The 23027-nt window shown below is 41.4% G+C and overlaps 1 protein-coding gene across 5 annotated transcripts; it reads left to right on the top strand.

Annotated features, from left to right (window-relative positions):
- The first annotated feature begins 1 nt into the window (after position 1).
- ZNF800 (zinc finger protein 800) lies at positions 2–21602 on the top strand. Of its 5 annotated transcripts, none has more exons than XM_075428481.1 (7): positions 2–111; positions 714–820; positions 3060–3155; positions 6771–6914; positions 9860–11609; positions 15082–15138; positions 21413–21602. In XM_075428481.1, exons 2-7 carry the CDS (start codon positions 760–762, stop codon positions 21453–21455), a joined length of 2151 nt encoding a protein of 716 aa, XP_075284596.1. In that variant the 5' UTR covers positions 2–111; positions 714–759; the 3' UTR covers positions 21456–21602. The 5 variants fall into 5 exon arrangements, 4 of the variants coding, with proteins under 4 accessions (XP_075284596.1, XP_075284595.1, XP_075284597.1 ...); XR_012764778.1 differs by lacking the exons at positions 2–111; positions 15082–15138 and adding exons at positions 227–361; positions 18620–18862 and having other exon boundaries at positions 21413–21485; XM_075428480.1 differs by lacking the exon at positions 2–111 and adding an exon at positions 227–361.
- Positions 21603–23027: the final 1425 nt, after the last annotated feature.

Raw genomic sequence — 23027 nt, 5'->3', positions numbered from 1 at the left:
CCCGTGCCCATCCGGCTCCGGGGTCAGCGGCCGCCGCTCCGGCGGGACGGGGGAGAATAAAGTTTTATTCGGGGGGGGCGGCGGGGGGCGAAGCCGGCCGTCCACTCCCAGGTAGGGGCTCGCCCGCCCGCCGCGCCCTCGCTCTCCCGCCGCCTGGCCGCCCGCTGTCACCTGCCGGCCGCTCGCCCCTCCCCGCCCGGGCTCGCCAGCGCCGCGGGGGTGCCCGGCCCGGCGCGGCCCGGTGGCGGGCGGGCTGCCGCCGCTGGCTGCCGGGGACGCAGGTTTCTCTTCCCGCTCCCCGCTCCCGCCGGCGCTGAGGGACGCCGTCCCGGTGGCGGGGCTGCGGGAGGAGGGCTGGGAGGTGGGGACGGGGGGCGGTGGGAGAGCGGCGCGGCGGGAGCCGCCCGCTGAGGGGGCGCGGGGCCGGGCTTGGCGCGGCGGGGAGGACGGCGGGGCCGGGGAGGGCCGGGGCGGCGGCGGCCCCGGGCTCTGCTCCGCAGGTGGCGGCGGGGCGGGCCGCGCCGTGTGGCGGGGCGCGGGCGGGAGGGAGCGGGGCCGTTGCAGAGGGCGTTGTGGGAGCTGCTGGAGACAATGGGAGCTCTCCGCTGCCCGGAGGGGGCCGCTGCCTCCCGGCCTGCCCCGCTGCAGGACGCGGGCGTGCGCCCGAGCCGCCCGCTCTCCGGGGCTGACAGCTAACGTGCTTGCTTCGGCAGAAACAGCCGCTGGATGTAGAGGGAAGGCAGGCCGAGCGCCCGGAAAATGCCTCTGAGGGACAAGTGTTGCCAGACTGACCACCATCACCATGGATGCTGCGAGCCAGGTACAGGGGCCCGGGGAGCTGCGGCTGTTCCGCTGCGCGAAAAGCCCGCGGAGACGCTTGCGGTGTTGGAAACGCGCGTCACTAGTGACAGTTTGGGACAGAAAAAGTTTCTGAATTTTGCGTGGAAAGTGTCTTTTGATACCCTCACACTGTCACGTTACAACTGTTTGATGAAGGTAATTTCTCAGTTCCTGCAGGGCGGGCAGTAATCCCCAGCCACCACACGGGCAGTTTGCAGGGAGCGAGGGGAAGGCAAGAAGTTGTGTAAAACGACTGGCAGTTTCGTTTCCAAAAAGTGTAATATTCTGATTTTTTTGTAAAATGACGTTTCTGGCAATCTTTTGCATTCGCTGTTTATGTTTTAACTTTACATCCCCTCTGGTGAGCTCTGACGCACTCAAAGATCTTATTTTCAGAGGAGGAAAATAATACCCAAAGTCCTAAAATGTCTTTTTGCATTCCGCTGCTGTATGACACGGAAGATGCCATCAGCAGAAAGTATAATGAATGCTTTCAAGGTTCAGCCAACTTGCTACGTTTTTTTTGTAAGTGTTCTGCCTAGTGTTATAATTGGTAGCCTGAAAGGAAGTTTGGTTCCTTTCTTGTTGTCTTGTTGTAGAGTTTGTTGTTTGGGTGCTTTCAGTTGTGTTTTGAAAAGAAAGGCATCAGTTTGGGGAATTAATAGTTGAAAGCGTGAGCATGGCAACTTTGATAATGCTCCCTTAATTAAATGTAACTTGAGAGTAGGTATTGTTCAGCTAGGAGAAACATTTCTTTGTGTTTGAGATGAAATGGTTCTGAGTTCTTCTAATGCTTTAAAAAAACTAAAATACTTTTCTTGCCTTACAAATCACAGCGATGTGTTATGTCTGTTTCACATATGTCACCCCTCTTGATGTCAGTGGGTGTTGCACATGCATATTAGAGGTAGTATACAAACCAAAATATACTATTGTGAAGAATAGGGGATAGGCTAGTAGAATACAATATGTCATTGTGTTGGAGATCGCCAAACGATTAGCTGATTTGTAATGGTTGTTACGTGTTCGTATATATAATAGTATATTATGGGGCCAGCATAGTTGGGTGGAGTGTTTCATTCTATCGTTCTTTTCTTAGACTGCTTTTCTTTCTTAGGGTCTTTTCAGCTTGAATTTATTTGTAACCTTACATCTTTTAGAACAACTTTACTGTCAAAACATGTTTAATCTGTTTGTACTTAGTACTTCTAAACAGTTTTGTACTATGCCTCTGCTGCTCCTCATCAAAAATAAATTTCTTGGAGATGCTCAGTGCTTCATTTAAAAATAGAAACCTCACAGTGAGGTTAAAAATCAAACCAAATGGGTGAGGTAGGAGCTGATTAATGAACTACAAGTCTAGTTATTTTGTCACTGAGAAATTAACAAGAAGACCTTACTAATGATTTTGCAAACACATTCTTGAAGAAGTGCTCTTACTCATTTAAATTTGGTTTTCCCTCTGGGCAAAGCTTAATTGCTGTATGTATATGCAGCAGTGGAATGCTATTAATTTTCATATGCATAAATACTGCATATTGGAATAACTAATAATCGTCCTGATCAATAAATGTTTTAGTTTCTATAGATTTTACAAAGATTGTGAGGTGGAATGAAACTTCAGAAGTAAGGTATTACTTCAGCGGGTTGCTTGAACTGGAAGCGTTTCTTGAATGTGGTTTTATTGGTTAAAAATATTATAATAGCAATTTTGGGTATATACTACGTACTTCTGCTTGTGTTTTTTTCTGATCATTGCTACTTTAGATCTGGAGTCAGTGCTTAGGTGTGTGCTGGCAACACTGAAATCACATAGCATGCTGTGAAGTACAGTTTGGTAGTACTTTTTTGTACATTTGTTTCAGTTTGAATGATGAGAGTGAAGTGGATTGTTCTGGGGAACTGCTTTAATTGACAGAAATTTCTAGTGAGTTAATTTGGCTTTACATATTTATATGTTTTTGTGTTTGATACGTGTAGCTTTGAACACATTTTCTTTAAATAATCAAAATGACAGCAGAGTGTCAGAAGGTGTCAGGGCTGGAAAATTCAGTATTTACTGGTTTTCTTTGTTCAGTGTAGGTGAAAATTTTGGAGTAAGGCAACTTTTACTGTAGTCTTGGCCTTTATTTTTAGCTAGTTTACTGTATGCACAGAAAATCCATATCTTAATCACCCGAGTGTTCTCTAATGGCTTGTTATCCTTTTACATATTTCAGTGCATCTGTTGGAACCTGGTGATCCTCCGTTATTACAGCAGCCTCTGCAAACATCAAAATCTGGTATTCAACAAATCATTGAGTGTTTTCGATCAGGTATGAAACTATGCCTGACTCCTAAGAAGTTTATTGCCTTTTTATAAGAGTTATGTATATTTAGTATATTAAAAAAACCAACACCTGACTTTCTGCTACATATTTGCAAAATATTTGTAGGTTTTTGGAATTAGGCGCTGTTTCTTTTAAGAACGGTTTTGGTACAAAGTAATGAAGATACAGCTCATGCTGTATAGTTACCTTTCAAAAACATTAAAAGTGAGTTTGTTGTTCTGCTCTGTGTCATCCCTCCTACTGTTATTAAAGAGTTTATCCTAAAACTCCTGAGATGAAGAGAAGATTTAGTGTTTACCTTGAACTTTTTAGAATTGCTTTATCATGTTACTTTTAAGGTGTTCCTCAGTTGTTTTCTGGAATTGCAATACATAGCAGTGAACCCAAGATGTAACAACTGAGCATTTGGGTGAGCTTGTCAGAGATCATTGAAACCTTTAATGTGTTCTGGCTGTTTCTGTGCTTCTGATATGGCAAGCCAAACATTTTATGTTCACATCCCTTGGTGCAAGAACACAACAGTTGCTACAAAAATTAAGGTGATGGCTTTAATGCTACTATCTATGTGTTTGTAGATTTTTCCACATAGTGCCGTTATATATATGAAATGTTTCATATAGAAGTCATTGCTGCTATGTAGCGGGATGCATGTCTGGGCTGGGCCTTGTATAAGGGCACAATATTTAAGTTCTCCACCAGCATTTCAACAACCTAGTACAAGAAGAAAGACTGGGTATAAGCATTGTCATTAGTAACCTTTTTTTAGTTTGGATGAGATTGCCCAAGGCCTCAGATATGCCTGGCAGGCTTCTTTCACTTGGAGCAGGTTAATGGAATCTCTACTAGTAATGGTACAAACTGGTTGCAAGGACTCTACCTCTGGGCTACTTGCAGATTGTCCTCACTGGCAGATGTTAAATTGATAGCTTACCTTACTGTCTTCAGTCATCTGCATCAGGGAAGTTGGACAGAAGGCAAAAGGACTTGGACCAAGATGGTTAGTTCTGAACGAGCAACATCTTGTTATGGAAAGAAACTATTTTGATTCTCGTAGTAAAGAAATAGAGCTTAAAGCCAGAGTATTGTCCATAACTATTTAAGTGGTTTTAGCAGAAGCTTCTGTCATCCAAAGCATTAAGAATAACAGATTAATTTGAATTTAATTTTTTTTTTCTAAAAATGAATTGCTTGCTCAAGGCATAAACTTTGGTGTTTGTGCCGGAGGAGTATTTGCAATAACCCGATTTCTTGTTACTGTGATGTTATTCTAGCAGCAGCATTTACAAGTGTTAGTAGAATTTGACAAAGTATCACCTGCCGCAACTAGATGTGACTACGAAATAGGAAAGGCTTTGGTAAGCTGGAGGCAGCATATGCTGGCGGAAGACTGACTGCTTGTTGCCACAACTGGCAGTTGGTGAAGATGATGATGATGATGATTTTCTTCTCTGTCCGCTGTGTCCACAAAACCAGTGGACGTTTTAAATTTGTTTGCTGTTTCTAGAAGTCCCTAAACATCTATAGTTTAATTAAAAAGGACCAATTTTTTTTTTAACTCCCACCAATTAAAAGCTTCATAGTTGCATAAGGACGGTTTGAAGCTGGAGTGACTACCATGTCATCTGTTCTGACCTCCAGTATGTCATAAGTCCTCAAATCTCACCCAGTAATTCTTAAGCCCAATAATTTGTATTAGGCAAAAACATTTCAGTCCTGAACAGAGAGAGACTTAACTATCAGCATAGCAGGAGAGAGAATGAGGGACTTGTGTGTCCCTTGGTTGGGAAATAGTGGAGAACTGGATGATTTTTTTTTGTTTGGGAGAGGGGTTTGTGGCTGGGGCATGCATCAACAGCATGGTCAAATTTTGGTTTGTTGTGTGCTATCACCAAATTGGAGGCTTTTTGTTTGAATTATAGTTTGGTAACGTACTGGAATTTTATCTGCATGGAGTATCTTCAGTTTTGTTCAGCTGGATTTTCATTGGTGATTTCCTTTATGTGCAGAAATTCAAATGTTGGTTGGCGAGATATAAGTAAACAACTTGCTTTTGGGGGAACTCTGTATAATTTTTAAATTTGGGGTTTTCACTAAATCTAACTATTTGTCCAGTAGTCTCTTTTTAAAAATACACTTCCAGATGAAGGTGAGGTTAGTAACAGTTGAGGAAGGAGCAGTGAGAGGAAAAGACAAGAGGGCTGTAGCCCAGAAAAGGCATAGGAGGGGACAGAAACTGGGTGGTAGCCTCAAATAGTCAAGTCTGAGTCCCATTTCTAAGCAGTTGTTGAAGAAGAAGACACCGTGCTTTGCTACAACTCAGTTGCAAAAAATGTTGTAGTGCCACTATTACATCAGGAAGTGAAAAGTTACGTTGGTAAGGCCCATTCGTATTGAAGAACTATGAGTTGTTATGAAAGTATTAATATTTGAAAGTTTCATTTAGGAAATAGTTCTGCAGTGTGACTGAGTTTGATCTTCAAAAGGAATTCTGAAGTGTCTGTGATGACAGAAAACTTAAACTTCGGTTTCAGCTTGAAGAATGTCTTGGTGCTGTTCTGTAATTGTCTAGTATTATTTATTTTTGGTCCAGTTTCGTTATATTTTTGCTCGTTGGACTAATTTTTATTAATTTATGATTTATTCCATTACAAGGAAAAAATCAAGGTAGAGAAATTAGCTGAATTTGGTTAGCTAGTGTTTCTTTCCAGTTTGGAGTGGGAAGGTATTCATCATTTAGTAATCCATTGCTAAGTGTAGGCATTACATTCATAGTAGTCTTTGTGAGATGAGAAATGAGGGAGTGGGTTTGAAACGTAACTTAAACAACGGAATGATTCAGAGTTTATGCGAGGTGGGAGCTGGAATAAATCAACAATGCTAGATCAAACTGTATCTTTGTGGGGTTTTTTTTGAATATACAATTTATAAGAGTCTGGAAAGCCTGCACATTTTATCACACTGCCTATGTTTTAAGAGAAAAGTTTCTGACTTAAATTATATGTATTTTCCTTTCAGCAGGCTGAAAATACGTCTGCAGTTCTACTTTCTTGCCCAAGCATCATCATCTTGACCTTGGGTCAGATACCTAGATGTAGTAATGTTTCTTGCCCTGTTACTTACTCTCTTTGTTTTATTGTATGCTCCGTAGTTTTTTGCCTTACTGGGTGCAATTTTTACATGAAATAGCTGTATATATCTTGCTTTCTTAGCACTTGGATAAGCTTAAACAAAAAATACTGCAGTCTTCTTTAAATGCTCTAGGTGCTTATTCTTTCCTGTTGGACAATTGTATTGGAGCAACCAGATACTGTAGTACGGACTCCTTCCTAGCTTCAGCTGTTAGTTTTTATTGTAAATCGTTGTAATGCAAACTGTAATGTTCATAATCCTTGACTGTTTCCCTTTTTTCAAACTAGGCTTGTTTTCATAGAGAAACTTGGAGTATGTATCATAAACTTACAGTGCAATGAAGTAGCATTTACACAAGATAAAATGCTGTTATAATTGTCATGTTTTAAATTGTTTCCACTTTAATGGGATGACGTGAATTAAAAGATGAACAGAAAACCTTCCTCAAGTGTAATGTTTCTTTTATTACAGGAACGAAACAACTTAAACATATCTTGTTAAAAGATGTGGACACCATTTTTGAATGTAAATTGTGCCGGAGTCTCTTCAGAGGATTACCAAATTTAATTACTCACAAAAAGTTTTATTGTCCTCCAAGTCTCCAGATGGATGATAGTAAGTCTTACTAATTGAGGTATTTAATCAAGCAATCTGAAGCTGAGTAATTTATCTTTCTGTACCATTTATACAAACACACCAGAAACAAAATGCAAAAAGAGAAGTGGAATTAGATTTTGGTAGTAACATATGTAGATAACTTCCATGGTAGTAAAGAAGCTACAGCATGGACAGTGTACATTAGCAACTGAGACCCGTGTCAGTGTCATAATCCGGTAGCTAGCTTATACATCCAACCTTTTAATGAAGACTGTTAACACTTCGTATTCCTTCATTCCATTTTGTTTCCTGCCCTTTCCCTCTTTATTGTGAAAGATACCGAAAAGTATGCTGAAGGACTGGGAAATGAATCTCATAGAAAAGTGTGGATCTAAGGCTTTTCAGTTTTAGATCAGCGTAGCTCTGATGGACTTGAGCCGGATCCTGTGGCTTGGATCAATATCCGTAATTTTATCCTGTGCTTGGGAAGCGCTCAGTGTCATGGACACAGTCCTTCCGTCTTACTCATTATGAAACACAGAGTAGAAGTTCATCCTTTTCTTTAAGTATCTGTGGTTCAGTACTGCCATTTCTTTCGCACTGCCTTACCTCACCTTGCGCTGCTTTAAGATATTCAATGTGATCATGCCTAGCCCACCACCTTTGTTGTAGAAATTAAACTTTTTTGAAAGTAGCTTAAATTACGAGGAAAAAACAGAGAAGTATATTCTTATGGAAAAATAAACTTATTAAGAGTCTCGTGCCAGTGATGACTTTTTGTTGATCTGAGGAAAGCTGAATAATTTGGAAATGTGTGAGCATTCAAAAATGTTTTGTGAAGCTTTCTAATTATCTTGATGTCTTGACTAGATCGACATAGGTGCAATGAGGATTTTTCTTTCCTGATTAACGCCTTCCTGCCTCAATATTTCAAAACTTAGGAACCAACAGAGATTTATGTAGGTGATTCTTTTCCCACATTGTGTCAGCTAGGGTTGGGAAGGAAAGGTGAAAAGCCTGGTACTGTCACCTTCCTTAAACAGGTGTGCTTGGCCAGTTGCAGAGAGTCACAGAGCTTCTCTGTGAGAAGGGGTGAGCTATATTTTCAAAGCAAGGTTAGAAGTGCATCTGACTTAGATGCAAAAGTTTCTAAACCAAATGAGAATACCCTGAGTAAAGACTTCCCACCCAGCTCCTGGCATTCTAGCCTTCATTTAATTGGTTAGGTTAGCTTTCGTATTTCACTGTTCACTAAGAGGGGTGCAAATGATGAGAATAATACTAAATGCTCTGAATAAACCTATGGAAGTACTGATGTTTTATATAAAAATTGAGTGTGACGATTATTGAATAAAGATGGGAGTTTTTCTCAGTAAATACAATTAAAAGATAGTGAACAAGAGGTAGGAATAAAAGTTCAGCATGCCTGTGGTGAAAAATTCCAAAGACTTTTTTGTGGTTTATTCTGTTAGTGTAGTCATTAAATGGTCCGAAAAGGTGCTATAAAATAGGAAGGACTTTTTACCTTTGATAAAAAAACTATATAACTAGTCCCAGTTAAAACTGACTGCAAAAGGTGTTAAAAATTCAGTGTGAAAAGATGGGTTCAGAGCAACAGAACAGCATATTTCTTGTGCTGATGCTCTTTTCGTGTGTTGCTGGCAGTGTGGAAGGAACAACCCTGACCAAGTGTGGAATTTTAATTAGCTGTTACCAGGGATGACATCTTCAGATCATCATGGATAATTTTGAACTGTATCATCTCGGTGCCTCACCTTTTTGCTGTAGCACCCTGGCTTCTGAGTTATGCCAGTGCAGAAGCTTAGCATATTGTGCTGGGAGCTAGGTCACTGAACTAATTTGGCATTTACAAATGGGACATTCCTGGGGCCTGTAAAATCATTAATGATGGAAAGGTAAATGGGAGCAGTCTTTTGGTTTTCCTTTTTTTTTCTCGTACACAAAAACTGTGGGGTATTCAGCAATTTTACCAGAGAGTAAAATTATCAGTATTTCTGGTAAAACAAGCAAAAATCCACCACTTGATGTTGTGATAGCCAAGAATATAAATACTTCAAAAGCATTTGAATAAACTTTTTGGAAAGTGGGTGTATTAAAACAGTGCTTTAAAGGCAAACTTCAGCTTGAGAAGTTTACTGGCATCGGACAAAGAAGGAGAATCCTTGCATCCTTCCTTCTTGCTTTTTAGGTCTGCTCCAACTCATTATCAGGGCAGAACACAACACAGGATGAACCTTTGGTGAACCTCGGTGAAGTTATGCTTTCTTGAAATAACTTCTTTGGCTCAGTTTTTGTTTTAAGAAATTAGTACGATTTTTTTCCCACTGATTTTTCTGTTGTTAACATCTACTATCTTACTGTATCACTGAGCCTATAAACTGCTTTGGTGTTACTAAAACTTTCCCTGCCCCAGAAGTTAAGTTCTCTCTTATCTGCTTACATCTTTGTGCAGCGCTCGGGTTACACAGATGTTTCATTCTTTCTTATGGACTGTTCTGAATTCACAGATGAGCTTATTTCCAGAATTAAGTTCCTTTACTGAGAATGCCTGTTTCCAGCAGCAGGAAAATCAGTTTCTAATGATACTTCAGGCTTAGTTGCACACCTGCAGAACAAGTTCAGTTGTATGCTGTTATTTTTGCAATTGATACAGATTCTCAAAGAACAGTTTAATTCCAGCCAAACCAATTTTTAGTTTACATAGCTTTCACATTAGCAGGATGTATTTCGAACATTGGCTTTTAATAAAACAGTCATTTGTACTGATGTGGTAAAAATGATTACTCAAAGCCTGTAAGTATAAATGGTCAGAAAAATGGTACAAATACAGGATTTGTGCAAGTGCGGTGACCGAGTTGACACAGTGCTTAAAAGATCCTTTGCAATTTAAATAATGTGAAATTACCAAACCATTGAAAAATACCTTTGCCTCTTTTTCACAGACCTCCCAGATATAAATGATAAACAGAGTCAAGCCATAAGTGACCTCCTGGAAGCAATCTATCCAAGGGTAGATAAGCAAGAATATATAATTAAATTGGAACCTATAGAAACTAATCAGAATGCTGTGTTTCAGTATGTATCAAGGACTGATAGCCCAGATGAGAACACAGAAAATAGTAGTACCCCTGATCAAGCTCCTGTACAGGTACAGGAACCCAGCACTGAGCAACCCAAGACAGTTGCAGCTCCAGCCCCAGTCCCAGCGGGGGAGACTGTAGAATTACCTCCTGCTGATCCCGTTACGAACAAGGTGATACCTACTCCTGAAGAACAGCCTCCAGCAGTAAATCATGAGTTGGACTCTCTGGATAATTCTGATTTTGGCCACCAGTTGATATGTTGCCTTTGTAGGAAAGAATTTCATTCCAGACGCAGTGTACGCCGGCACATTCGAAAAGTGCACAAAAAAAAGATGGAAGAGCTAAAGAAGTACATCGAAACAAAAAGGAAAGCAAATCAATGCTCTGCGAAAGGACGAAATAAGAATGTTCTTGTAGCCTTAGGCAGAAGTTGTCCTGTATGTTATAAATCATTTGCTACAAAAGCCAACGTAAGGAGGCATTTTGATGAAGTTCATAGGGGATTAAGAAGGGATTCCATTACTCCTGATATAGCTACAAAGCCTGGGCAACCTTTGTTCTTGGATACAGTTTCTGCTAAAAAATCTTTTAAGACTCGAAAACAAAAGTCGTCTTCAAAGGCTGAATACAATTTAACTGCATGCAAATGCCTTCTGTGCAAGAGAAAATATAGTTCACAAATAATGCTGAAAAGGCACATGCAAATTGTTCACAAGATAACTCTTTCTGGAAAGAACTCTAAGAGAGAGAAAGGACCCAACAATACTGCCAATGGCACAGAAATAAAAGTAAAAGTTGAACCAGCAGACTCTGTAGAACCTTCACCCCCTTCCATTGCCCTTTCTCCGCAGAATGAATTAAAGGGAACAAATCATTCAAATGAGAAAAAGAGCGCACCGTCAGCACAGAAAAATAAAGTTAGGCAGGACTCTGAAAACCCTAAATCAACATCTAAATCAAGCACTAAATCAACCTGTAAATCAACCTCTAAATCAACCAATGCATCTGCTGCAGGTGGCCAGCAAAAAACCAGGAAGCCAAAACTTTCAGCTGGCTTTGACTTCAAGCAGCTTTACTGTAAACTCTGTAAACGCCAATTTACTTCTAAACAGAACTTGACAAAACATATTGAGTTACACACAGATGGAAATAACATTTATGTTAAGTACTACAGGTGTCCACTCTGCTCTTATGAAACACGTCGCAAACGTGATGTGATAAGGCATATAACTGTGGTTCATAAAAAGTCACCACGTTACCTTGGGAAAATAACTGCAAGTTTAGAAATTAGAGCAATAAAAAAGCCAATTGATCTTGTTCTAAATAAGGTGACAAAAAGAGGCCCTCAGAGGGATGAAACAAAACAGATTGTTTCAAAACAGGATGTCACCTCTAATTCTCCCAATAAAAAGTATGAAGGAGCTGATGTTGGCATTGAAGTAAAAGTAACAAAAAACTTCTCTCTGCACCGATGCAATAAATGTGGGAAAGCGTTTGCCAGAAAAGCTTTTCTAGAACATCATAAGAAAACCCACAAAGCAAATGTATCTCATTCACCTGAAGAAAATAAAACCAAAGGCAGAAGTACAAGATCTAAAGCTGTTGTCTGGTGAGGAAGAATATAGTGTTTTTTCTCTTTTTTTTTTTCTTTAAAAGAAAAAACTGAACAAAACCATTGCCTTTCATTTGCTGTTGTTGGTTTATTGCCGAAAACATTTTTCCATGGATTTTATGGTTTAGCGGCTTAAATACTAAGGTAGATTTCAAATTTGTATATTAAATTTTAGTGTTTTGGAAAAGAGTTAATTGCTAAATTTGTCATTACAGGAAGTTGGAATAGAATATAGATGAGACTATACTGAGTCAACTCTTTAAATTGCCTTAAGGCATCTGTTGTAATCAAGCAAATAGATCTACATTTCTAAAATAGTTATTTTTTAAAATTAACAATACTTTTTTTTTTGTTTTAATAACTTAACTGTTAATTAACATCTTTGTGACCCAGTTGAAGAAGTACTAAAGGTACTGCAGTAAAAGCTGTTGACAGAAAAAAATCTCTATGAACTTATTGGAATTCTCGTGAGTGCTTTTTTTGTTTTTAATTTTTATATGTATTGCCATACAGACATAGAACAGGGTTTTTTAGTATAATTTGGGTGCTTAATTGCTTTGATTTAAAATCAGTATGAGTTAGGTGCCTACAAACACCTTTAAAATTATCAGTTTTAGGATTTGATTCTTTTAATGCTTATTTATATAAGCATGGGTTTGGAGACTTCTAGTCATTTATTTTTTTAAAGTGTTTGGATCTCTTCAGGAATTTTTGTTTTAAGCCTAAGTACGTGTAGAAGTCTGGCCAAGAATTTTCTAAACTTCTGTTTATATGGTACTCTGGGGATTTTTTTACACTTGGAGGGGTTGTATTTGTAGTTTCTCAGTTTCCCATAGCCTATTTTTAAAACAACCTTTTAAAAAAGGAAATAACATATGTATGCGGTCAGTTTGTATTTCAGAATGACCGACTGATGCCTGAAGGTTGGGGGATGGTACAAAAACTTGTGATGAAGAGAGGCAGGAGTGATACTTCTAAGAGTTTTTGACATCCTCATTCAGAATTATCTTTCTAGTGTATTTGCTGAAAAGAAAACCAAGTATATGTGCCTTGTTCTGTATTTCAGCTCTGAAATGCTGTTTCCCAGGAGGTAATTTGATTTGAGTTCAGCTTTCGTAGTGAATTGCCACCCACCTAGGTTAAGTTGTAATCTGGTGCTTTTGTGACTTCTAAGTGGGACGGAACTTCAAAAATAAGCTGAGCTGGACCCTGAATTATGCTGAATTTAAGAGGAGGAGTGACTTCTGCATTTTGATCAGGAATTAAAAAATTAGCATTATACATTATTTATGTTGTGTAACTTAAAACAGAATTATATGGGTAAACTCAAAGTATTAATTTATTCCCATTTCTCCTCAGATAGGTTCAAGTGATGTTCGGAAAGTTTGGAGTTCATTTGAATGAAAAAGACGTTAGTTTATTGTTGGAACCGCTAATATCTTGATAATGGTACTAGAAGGAGGAACTTTTTTTGTTGTTTTCTCACTAAATTAATAACTGTTCTGACTGCTTGTAGGACAGTGCCTCCTCCCAAAACACTGAAGTAGCTGAAATGCACATGTGCTTCTAAATTAGCAGTTACCTCTATGGAGTTGAGGTTTGACACAGTATAGAATGAACTTTCTGAAATTAAAACAAATACAGAGGCAAGTTAATGAGCAGCAGCTTTGGAAGAAGATTTTTGTTCCTCATTCAGGAAACCATCTCTAGAGAGCTCATCGTGCATACTGGTCCTCCCTAGTACTGCTAATTGATGAACAGCTCTAACTTTTTGGTGATAGCCTGCTTTGGCAAATGTTGTGTTACATACTGTTTTAAATTTATTACAAATGAATGTATAAGAGCAAACAATGTAGTGTATATTGGCTGAATTGTACTAATTTTTAGTATTTGCCATAACATCCATTTGTTCATATCGACTAATTTCCCAGTTCTGGGACATTCTGAATTTCACTGTATTGAAGTTGCTTCAGAGATCTCCATTTTTTTTCCATACGTGGTTCGTAGGAAAAGTTTGTAAACATCTAGGAAGTTTGCAAGAATATCCACATTCCTCTATTCTTTAACTAAAAAAAAAAAAATACAAGCACTTTAATGATAGTTGCAGTTTATTTTTTCAGTTTTATTTTCTGAAAGATCAACACACTAATGTTAATATGAAAGTAGTGAATGTTCGCTGATGTATTCTAGACAGACAATCTGTGCACAACCACTTATAATGTTAGCTTATCTCATTAAATATTAATAAAAAGGGAGGATAGGATGGGAGAAACTCAAAATATTTTTTCTCTCAAGATCATGAATGACCACTATAGGTAGCACTTGACTTTGTATAATTTGGAAAATGTTTTAGATACCCTTTTTTAACCTTTTAATCAAGATTGTAGTAAAACAGTTGCATACCTAAGAATTATGAAATTCTTGGCAGGTTTCATGCATCAGTGGTTTGGGGTTTTTTTTGGTTTGTTTTTTTTTTTACTTTTAGAAAATATTTTGTTTAGTGATTTGTGTCAAATTGCTGCAATTTGAAAGGTATTGTACATCAGAATTACCATGTTTTTTATATAGGTTCACTCCCTTAATTAGGGAGGGGCCTCATGTTCATATATACTTTTTGTATAAAATATATCTAAAAATGTTGATCACAAGATCAGGAGTAAAAATACTTTTATGGATAGAGAAATATTTGGCCCTCTTAGTGCATTGCACTAAAAATACTGTGAATGGGAACTGGACTGTAGCTGTTGCTTAAAATGTTCTATATTGAATGTACATGCTTTTGTTTGGATAAACGTATTTGATGGAAAATAAAGCAGACTGGAAATCACTTCTAAGTGTGTGTAAACAGAAAGATGTCAAGTTTGTAAACCTGGAATAGCTTTTGCTCCACAATTGGAAATGACAGTGTTTGCATTTTTGTAAAGTTTTACTCTTTGATCACTGAAACTAGTTTTTTGTAATATTCTGTTGTAATAAATGGGTTTTTTTGTTATTAAAAGTTTGGCACTTGTGGAGTGAACGCTTCTCCACACTGATGGTTGACCCTTGCTGTATTTTTAGAAAATGCTGTTGATACTGGCTTTTTGCTCGATGTAAAGGTATCTCTTCCTTAACTGAGCAAAGCTTCTTTTTATTATCCTTTTAAAACAAAAGTGGATATTAATAATGGAGGAGATAGGCTGTGCTGGTTTTTGTTAATAAGAAAATACGGCTACCTAGTTTTGCATTGCAAATAATGTTGGTGGGCATCCAGTGTTACTTCTTTTTGTAGTTGGAATGTAAGAAAAGAACTGCCGTAATCAGTGTTTATTCTTTTGTAAAGGAAGACATCAAGCTTTTTATTTAAGTGCATTTTAACTAATGTTGCTGAATGCCTGTGGATTAAGATTAGGAAATTAAAATGTGGGCATAGTGACAGAATAACTTCATTTCTCAGCTAATCCTTGTAGTTTCTGCTGTCTGTTCTCAGTAAGTGTGCAGTCTGCATCTTGAAATACCTGGAGGTGAAGTTACTCTTATTTCAAAGGTAAGCTTTCTGCTGGAGGATCTTCAATTCTGCGTCTGTGTAGTTGCTAATCAGCAATTACCACAACTTCTTTTTTTTTTTTTTAATATCTTTCCCTGAGGTTAAATCTGCTGGGTAGCTCTTTTGAAGCACAAGTCTACTTTTCATTATGACTTGTGGAATAGATTTGTTCTCTCTTTTTCCAGTAACAAAAAAAAAAAAAATCTGATTATGATGGGCTTGTTCAATTTAGTTTTTTGGTGGTTTTTTTTTTTTAAAATCTTTCCATGCAACCATCTTGAATGGGAGGAAACAAAAAATTGGAGGGAGAAGGATTGCTAATTATTGCTCTTAATTCACACAATATGTATTTTTTGACAAATCCTAAAAAGCTCTAATAAAGCTTTGAATATAGTCAAGATCCATTTGGGCACTTATCTGCAAGTCTGTTGTTTTTTTTAAGTTGTGCATATCTTCTGATGCTAAGGCTTTGAGGGGTTAGCTTTGACTGATGTGGAATCTTGCATAAACAACAAATGAAACTCACTTGTAGGCTTTAGGCTTGCTAAGTCTAATAAGTGCTGGCTTCTGTCTCGAAACTGCATTTTCTTTAGTTAATCATCTCTCATCTTAGGGTGTCTGGTCTTCCTGGTTTGTTTTTTTTTTATTTTTTGAGTGTTTTTATTATAAATAATATATATTTTATATGTCTATATATAGACATATATTGTCTTTTCTGCCTGGAATGTTAGATTCCAGAGCTTGAAGTCCTCGTAGTGTTTGGTCTCCTCAATGTTACAGGAAAATTAAACAAAACCGTGGCTTAGATAGTTGATGGTCATTATCACCATTTATTTTTTGATTGGCTTTTGCTGGGACGAACTTAACGCTGCTGTGTGAAGGATTTGTATGAGTGCTCAAGTTCCTGAAGTGCTTTGAAAACGAGATCAGTTGTGACTGATGGCCGAAAGAACTGTGGGTAGACATTTTACATCATTCCCTTTTGCTGAACAGCGAAATACAGCAATTGGTTAACCACAAAGATAGACCAGTGTGTTGGCTGGGGGATGAGGGGTAGAGAAGAATGGGGCCTCAGTAATTACCTTGGTGCAGGACCCCTGGTGTATGTAGTAATAGGCAGACTTTCAAGAGGGACTGCTGGCTGGGCATAAAGGTTCTCCACCCGTCCTGAAAAGGGGAGCAGAGGGAAACTGAATGATGTGGAATACGTTTTAGTTCCCTTTTGTAGGGAGCTTGCTTCCCATTAGCCCTCAGTTGCAGTCTAAAAGTAGTAATTGCATAGATGCAAAGTGGAATGTAATTTGAGAAATTAGGGTTGTTTGGTTTTATTGATTCCTTTGGGGATTGGCAAGATACTGGTAGTCTTAATAAAACGATTGTATACTTGGAACCGTGTCTCAGATGAGGTAAACAATATCATTGACTTTGGAGGATTTAGTGGGAAATGGAGATAGCCTGAGCCTTTCATAGACCAAATAGATTTTTCTTCAAAACAGATTAAACTATGAAATGTTTCACTGCATTGCCAGGAGCAATGCTGGCATAGTTGTTCTGAAGTCCGGATGGTTGAAGAGGATGTGCTTTAGTATCTTGCTATAAGATTATTCTCCAGAAGTGGATTTCATAGTGTTTCTACCTCAGTTATAGGTAGGACTGAGGTTCTCTGTGCTGATGATCCACTGCAGTAAATGTATTGGCATCTGGTAATACGGGTATTTTTTTGTCATGGTGGTGGTTGTTCTCCTGCTGTTTCAATTTAAGCGAGCTCTGATTTACCTGGTCTGTCCTCTCAGCACAAGCCTCTCCAGAGCAACAGCTAGTTCAGCTCCTGGCAGAACTGAATTTGCTTTTTCACGTTACTCATGTCTGTTGAGCCTGGGAGTCGGCTCCTTGATTAGGGGCAAAACAGTCTGCTTTGACAATCTTCCCATAGCGGTTGATGTTACCTGAAGGAGTTTGATGGGCTCTGAGGCAGAATGTAGACCAAAAAGCACAGTCCAGGGTTTGCAGGATGTCTTGTGTCCATATGCTCTTAAAATTTTTCCCTCCCTTGCTCAGATGTTTTATTCTCCAGGATGTTGTGGTTTTAGAGTTGTCCTCAGCTTGTGCTTTTCTGTGCCAAAGGGATGCGTGAGATGGTGTAAAGTCACAGTCTTGTGGCAAGGCAGGTCAGTTGCAGTTTAGGCTTAAAGTAGTTGTGGGTGTGCAAAACAGTAATCAATTTCCTTCATAACAGTATATCTGAATCTGAACTGTCACTCTCTCTGCGAAGAAACATAACTACCTAAGAATGAACAAGCCTAAAATGGACCCGTTCCATCCTTTAAATGTGTAAAGCTGCATTTTCCATCAAGAATACATCCGTGATACTGGCAGGTAACTCAAGATCGATAATTTCTCTCAGGTATAGAAGTGGGAACAGCTTTCCAAGTTTGTCGAGACATTTCTCTGCATGGTGTCAAACTGGTAGTAGATTAGGTGATTTCACAGGATTTAGGATCAGGTGTCTATGCTGGTTCAGCGTACTTGTGCCCATTAGTATAAACGCGGAGGAGAAGGTGCGTGCCCCCTGTTGACCTTGCCCCTTGTTGACCTGTGGCTGGCTTTGTTCCTTTTTATTAAATCTCAGTGGGTAAATACGGTCGCTTGGTCCTCAAAGAATGCATGTGTATGGTAGACTCCTCTGTACTATTTCATAGTTTTTTCTGCAGGTATGTGGGACATGGGAGTGGGTAAGGATATGAGTGTTGTCATGTAAGTAAGGGTGCATGAGGTGATATTTTTGGTATGCTGACATGGAATTGTGCATGTGTAGCGTGTCAGTATAAAAATGAGAAAGTTGAGGGAATGGTGATGGGCTACTTGGGCAGAATGTAGATAGCGAAGCTGAGGTATATACATCCATCTTTAGGTGATGGGCTTGAGTTGACCAGAGCCTGGAGGTGAAACTGTCCCATATTTTCTTTTCAATGGCTACAAGAGTAGCCTTCCAGCCAGTGAAATACAGATGCTATTAGAACACAAAATATTAAAGTAGAGGAATAATACTTTATACTGGAACAGAATCTGTCAGTTAAAATGTAGAAAATTTTGAAAAATTAAGCTCCTCCCACCCTCTTTACTTGCGGGTGTATTTTTTCTGGTATGAGGTAACTCTCAGTGGCTTTCTGGATTGCACCAACTGCCTGCTGTCTCTCGTGAGGTTTGTCAAAGACTCTTCTCCACCATAACTGTAGATTTTCATTTTGATGCAAGTGTCTGGCTTCTCTTAGAAGTCTGCTAGTGGTATGACAGGCCCCGTCCTTCCCATCTGTTTGTCCAGCAGCCTGGAGGCATCTCCCAGCTGACCATGCCCAGTTATCCTTAGGGAAGGAGCAGTGGAAGTACCCTCTTTTTTGCTTCTACTTGCCCAGGGAAGTGGCAGCAGTTGTCCCATGGTAACCCAGTGCCTTTTTTTCTTTTTTTTTTTTTTTTTTTGTAGCCTGTACGTTACCTGTGTCCTCACTACTTGGGGACAGAGCTATCGTGGAGAACTATTTGGAGACTGATGGCAAAGCAGAAACCTTCCCTGTGAGGGCCATCTTTGGTGACTTGCACTGACTACCCTCCTCTGTCTCTTCGTGTCCAAAGCTAGAATTACCTCTGGCAAACCTATGACTCCTGTAAATGCCCTTCTGAGGGAAATGCCTCACCCCTTGCGATGTGGTGGTGTCTGGACAGGACGGTAGGCATACAGTCTCTTGGGCCCATTGTATATATGAGAGTAGTGCCAAGGTTGACTGTTCTGACTCAACTCTCCAACAATTTAACATACTCTTTCTACAGTCTGTGTTTGGGGCCTGCTTAGGAACATCATAAGAGGGGGTTTTTGTTTGAGTGTGTTTTTTGTTGTTGTTTTGGGGTAGTTTTTTGGTTTTGGTCTTTTTTTGAGAAAATGTGTTTTTCTTAATGAAAATGTTAACTCTCATTACCCTGGACTAAGTATTTGTCTGGGTCCTGTTAAGGTGATTGATCCACTTTAAGTGTATCGTGTTACCGATTTCAGAACAGTGAATGCCTTGGGTAGATGCACAAACATCTTTTAGAAGAGTTGTGGTGGCAGTGCCAATTCTAGAAACTGAAGCCAACCATGTGGTGTTACAGATTCCTATCAGTGAAAATGCTTGCAGCTGGTATAGAAAGTACATAGGAAACATGCTTGGAACTACTGACAAATTAAGGCATTATGAAAATAGTCTTCCGCACTTAAAGACTGAATGGACTCTTTTCTAAAATGTCGGTAATGTGTAGAAGCTCAGGCTGGGATTAGTTCCATTTGTGCAAGCCATAGTTTTTGCAGCGTAACGCCATGCAGACGTCTCATAAATTGTACTTCATCTGGCTGTTGCTATTGTGAGTTACGGTTTAATTATCATTGTCTCATTATTCTAACTTTAGAATTTGCTTTTCTGCTATTCGAGGTGATAATGGAGATATTCCACTTTGAAGGGTTGTTTTCAAATTTTGATTTTCAGTAAGCTGTCTTCTAGTTTACAGTCATCTTAGCAGGATGCAATGATGGGACATTTGTTTTGCTTGTCTTATCCCTCTGTAAATGTTACGGCAACTAACTGCAGCCATGCAGTCAGGTACTCCGATATGTTTTGAGCGAGACTTCCTTTCAAAAAGAAGTTTCATCTTGAAAGAACACGTACCGAGAAGGATGGAGGAACACTCTTTGTGAATGCACGCACAGTCATGGACTGACCCACGGTGACAGGAAATGGCAAGCAAAGTATTAGCATTTTTGGCTTCAAACTCAGACTACCAGACTAAGATACGTTCATATCTTGAAGTACAGAACAATACATTTTTGTATCTTGGAGCTTATTTTCTCATCTCAGTGGATTGGTTTCTAATGCTCACAACAGAGGAACACAGGGCAATATAATCTAAAAGTAGCAGAACCGTTGATAATTTTTTGAACAGATTTTGGGGGGCAAGGCTTAATATGTGAGTAAGGATCTCTTAAAGGAGGAAGGGACAAAACTAACTGTGTAGCTGTGATAGCTACAGTAGTACAGCCACAGGACAATTTCTCATTCTTTCGTAAAAAAGCTCTTCCCTTGTGGAAGGTGCTGTTGTTTTCTGTTTCCATCAAGTAGTGAGGTGGTCATCTTCTTGCTCAACTGTGCGGTCCCCAGTCCAATTTTTGACATTTGAGTGCTGGGATGTAGTTGAGTTGTGTGGAGTTTTATTATTTATCTGCTTATTATTTTAGCTTCTTTAAACAACTTGATATATTGGAAGTAGGATTTTTTTTTTTTTGGTCTGTTCTGAAAGCTGTTTTGAAGCCACTTGGCATTTGATGGTGTTGGGTCAGTGATGGAGAGTGAGGTGATACAAACACCACTGATTTGGGAGTTTAAAGTTTGGTTATGGAGTCTCCTAGAAGGTGGTTTTGAAAAAGGCAAAGAAGAGCAGGGAGAGATCCAGGCAGGAACGATGTGGATCCTTTTATATTTATGCCTTTAAGAATAAATTAGAGAAACAGTTGCCAGAAGTAATATTTCTCTCCTGGCTCTAGGCACCTAGTAAATGGCTGGAGATCTTCAGGTCCTGTCCAGCCCTATTTTTCTCACTATTTCAGTGTGCCTGAAAGTTGTGGTTTAACCCCAGCAGGCAGCTAAGCACCAGACAGCCGCTCGCTCCCTCCCCCCGCAGTGGGAAGGGGGAGAGAATCAGAAGGGTTAAAGCAAGAAAGCTCATAGCTTGAGATAAAGACAGTTCAGTAGGTAAAGCAAAAGCCGTGTGCGCCGGCAAAGCAAAACAGGGAATTCAGGCACTGTTTCCCATCGGCAGGTGTTCAGCCATCTCTGGGAAAGCAGGGCTCCATCACGCGTAGCGGTTACTTGGGAAGACAAATGCCGTCACTCCGAACATCCCCTCCCTTCCTCCTTCTTCCCTCCCGCTTTAATTGCTGAGCATGATGTCGTATGGTGTGGGGTATCCCTGTGGTCAGTGGGGTCAGCTGTCCCGGCTGTGCCCCCTCCCAACTTCCCAGGCACCCCCGGCCCGCACGCTCTTGGGCGGTGAGAGAAGCAGAGCAGCCCTTGATGCTGTGTGAGCTCTGCTCAGCGACAGCTAAAACATCCCTGTGTTATCAACATTATTCTCATCCCAAACCCAAAACACAGCACGATGCCAGCTGCTAGGGAGAGAATTAACTCTATCCCAGCTGAAACCAGGACACTGAATCAGAAGTGAAGTGTTTATTTTTCTCTTGGTTTTTCAGGTGCGGTTTGGTGCCCTGGAATTGTTTTCCCCGTAGTCATTAGCTTGTCGTTCTGAGCCGGTGAATGGTGGCACATAATTCAAATCATTAAGAAACCCTGGTTTCTTCTGCTCTGAACGGTCTCGCCGCCTGTGGAGCTGCACCTTCTTTTTATCTTTGGAGCAAGAACAAATTAAATAAATAAAATTCAGCAGAGTAACTGAGCAGCTGTGGTAAGACTCTTGGAAGCATTTGGGGCTGGTGTATTTGCTTGAGCTGCTTTGTACTCAGCACGTGTGCGAGGAGCAGGGGGATTCCTGCCCTGTGGCATCCGCAGTCTTAAAGACTCAGTTTGTCTTCACCGTGGTACCACGAGCGAAGGGCTTTGGGGTTTGTACGTGGACAGGAAAGGATCGAGGGCTGTGGTGGTTGTTAAACTGGGTCCACCTGCTGCCACACCGCTGCGTCCTCTTCCCTGGACCAGGGCAATGTGGGGAGAGGAGTGGGGAGACCCTGGGCCGGGAGGGAGCCTGGCTGTGGGAGCGGAGGCTGTAACAGAGCAGCAGGAGGTCTGGGCAGGACAGGCGGGCATGGGGGAACCTGGCCAGAGACAGCTCAGAGACAGCGAGCAACAAGGCTCTTCAGGTCTGCAGCGGCTTCTGAGGAGAGCGCGGGGGGGGAGGCGGTGCGGGGGGAGCCCGCGGGCACCGTGAGGGCCCCGCGTGGGGCAGGGCGGGCAGCAGGGCTGCGCGGGCCGAGCTCCGTGTGCGGGGTAGGAGGGCAGGGGGCGGGCGGCCCGAGCTCCCCGTGCGGGACGGGGCAGGGGGGCCCCGCGGGCGCGCTGCGCCGGCCGGGCGCTGTGAGGGCCGGGGGCGGGCCGGCTGCCTCAGTTCCTGCGGGAAGCGGCGCTCCCACCGGCGCCTCTCGCCGCAGGACGCCGCCCGTGCGGCTCGGCCCCGCCAGGCTCGGCGGCGGCGGCGGGCGGCCGCGAGGTGGCAGCCGGTCTCCGCCAGCGCGTCCCGGTGAGGGGCTGCGGTTCTCAGGCCGCGGGGCCGGAGAGCCCGGGGCGGTGGCCTCCGGCGCGCGTGGCCGCCCGCGAGGCTGGAGGCGGCCGGGGGCAACGCGCGGTGACGGGGCAAGGCGGCGCCTGCGCCCTGAGCGCCCGCTCGCCGGGAGCCCGCGCAGCTCGGTGGCTGCCGAGCTCAGCGCCGCGGTTTGGGCCCTCACCGAGTGTCGGCGGAGGGACTGCGCGGTACTGGTGTCCGCTGCCTGCTCCCAGCCGCGGTTAGCGTCACCTCTGCGTTTAAAAAGCAAACCACTGACAGCAGAATGACCTCCGCCTTTTAAAGCGCAGAAGCTGTCTCTTGGGGGTGGCGGAAGAGATGCCGCAAATAGGAGTTTCTGCACTGTGGTGTTATTCAGCGCCTGCAAACGTGTCGCTTTCAGACCCCAAATCCTCCTGCGTTCCCAGGCAGCGTTTGGAACGGGGAAACCCGGGTCACGGCTGCAGGCAGCTGCCGTCGCCTGCACGCGCTTGGCAAAGGCGGCTGCCTGGCTGCAAGTTAGCAAAGCGTCTGCCGAGAGAAGAGGAACAATAACACAAAAACAACTAATGTATTTTCATAATACGTACATT

This window comes from Opisthocomus hoazin, chromosome 8, assembly GCF_030867145.1.
Source record: "Opisthocomus hoazin isolate bOpiHoa1 chromosome 8, bOpiHoa1.hap1, whole genome shotgun sequence".
NCBI lineage: Eukaryota > Metazoa > Chordata > Aves > Opisthocomiformes > Opisthocomidae > Opisthocomus > Opisthocomus hoazin.
The sequence above is the reverse complement of the archived record's forward strand: the minus strand, read 5'-3'. Positions and strand labels throughout refer to the sequence as shown.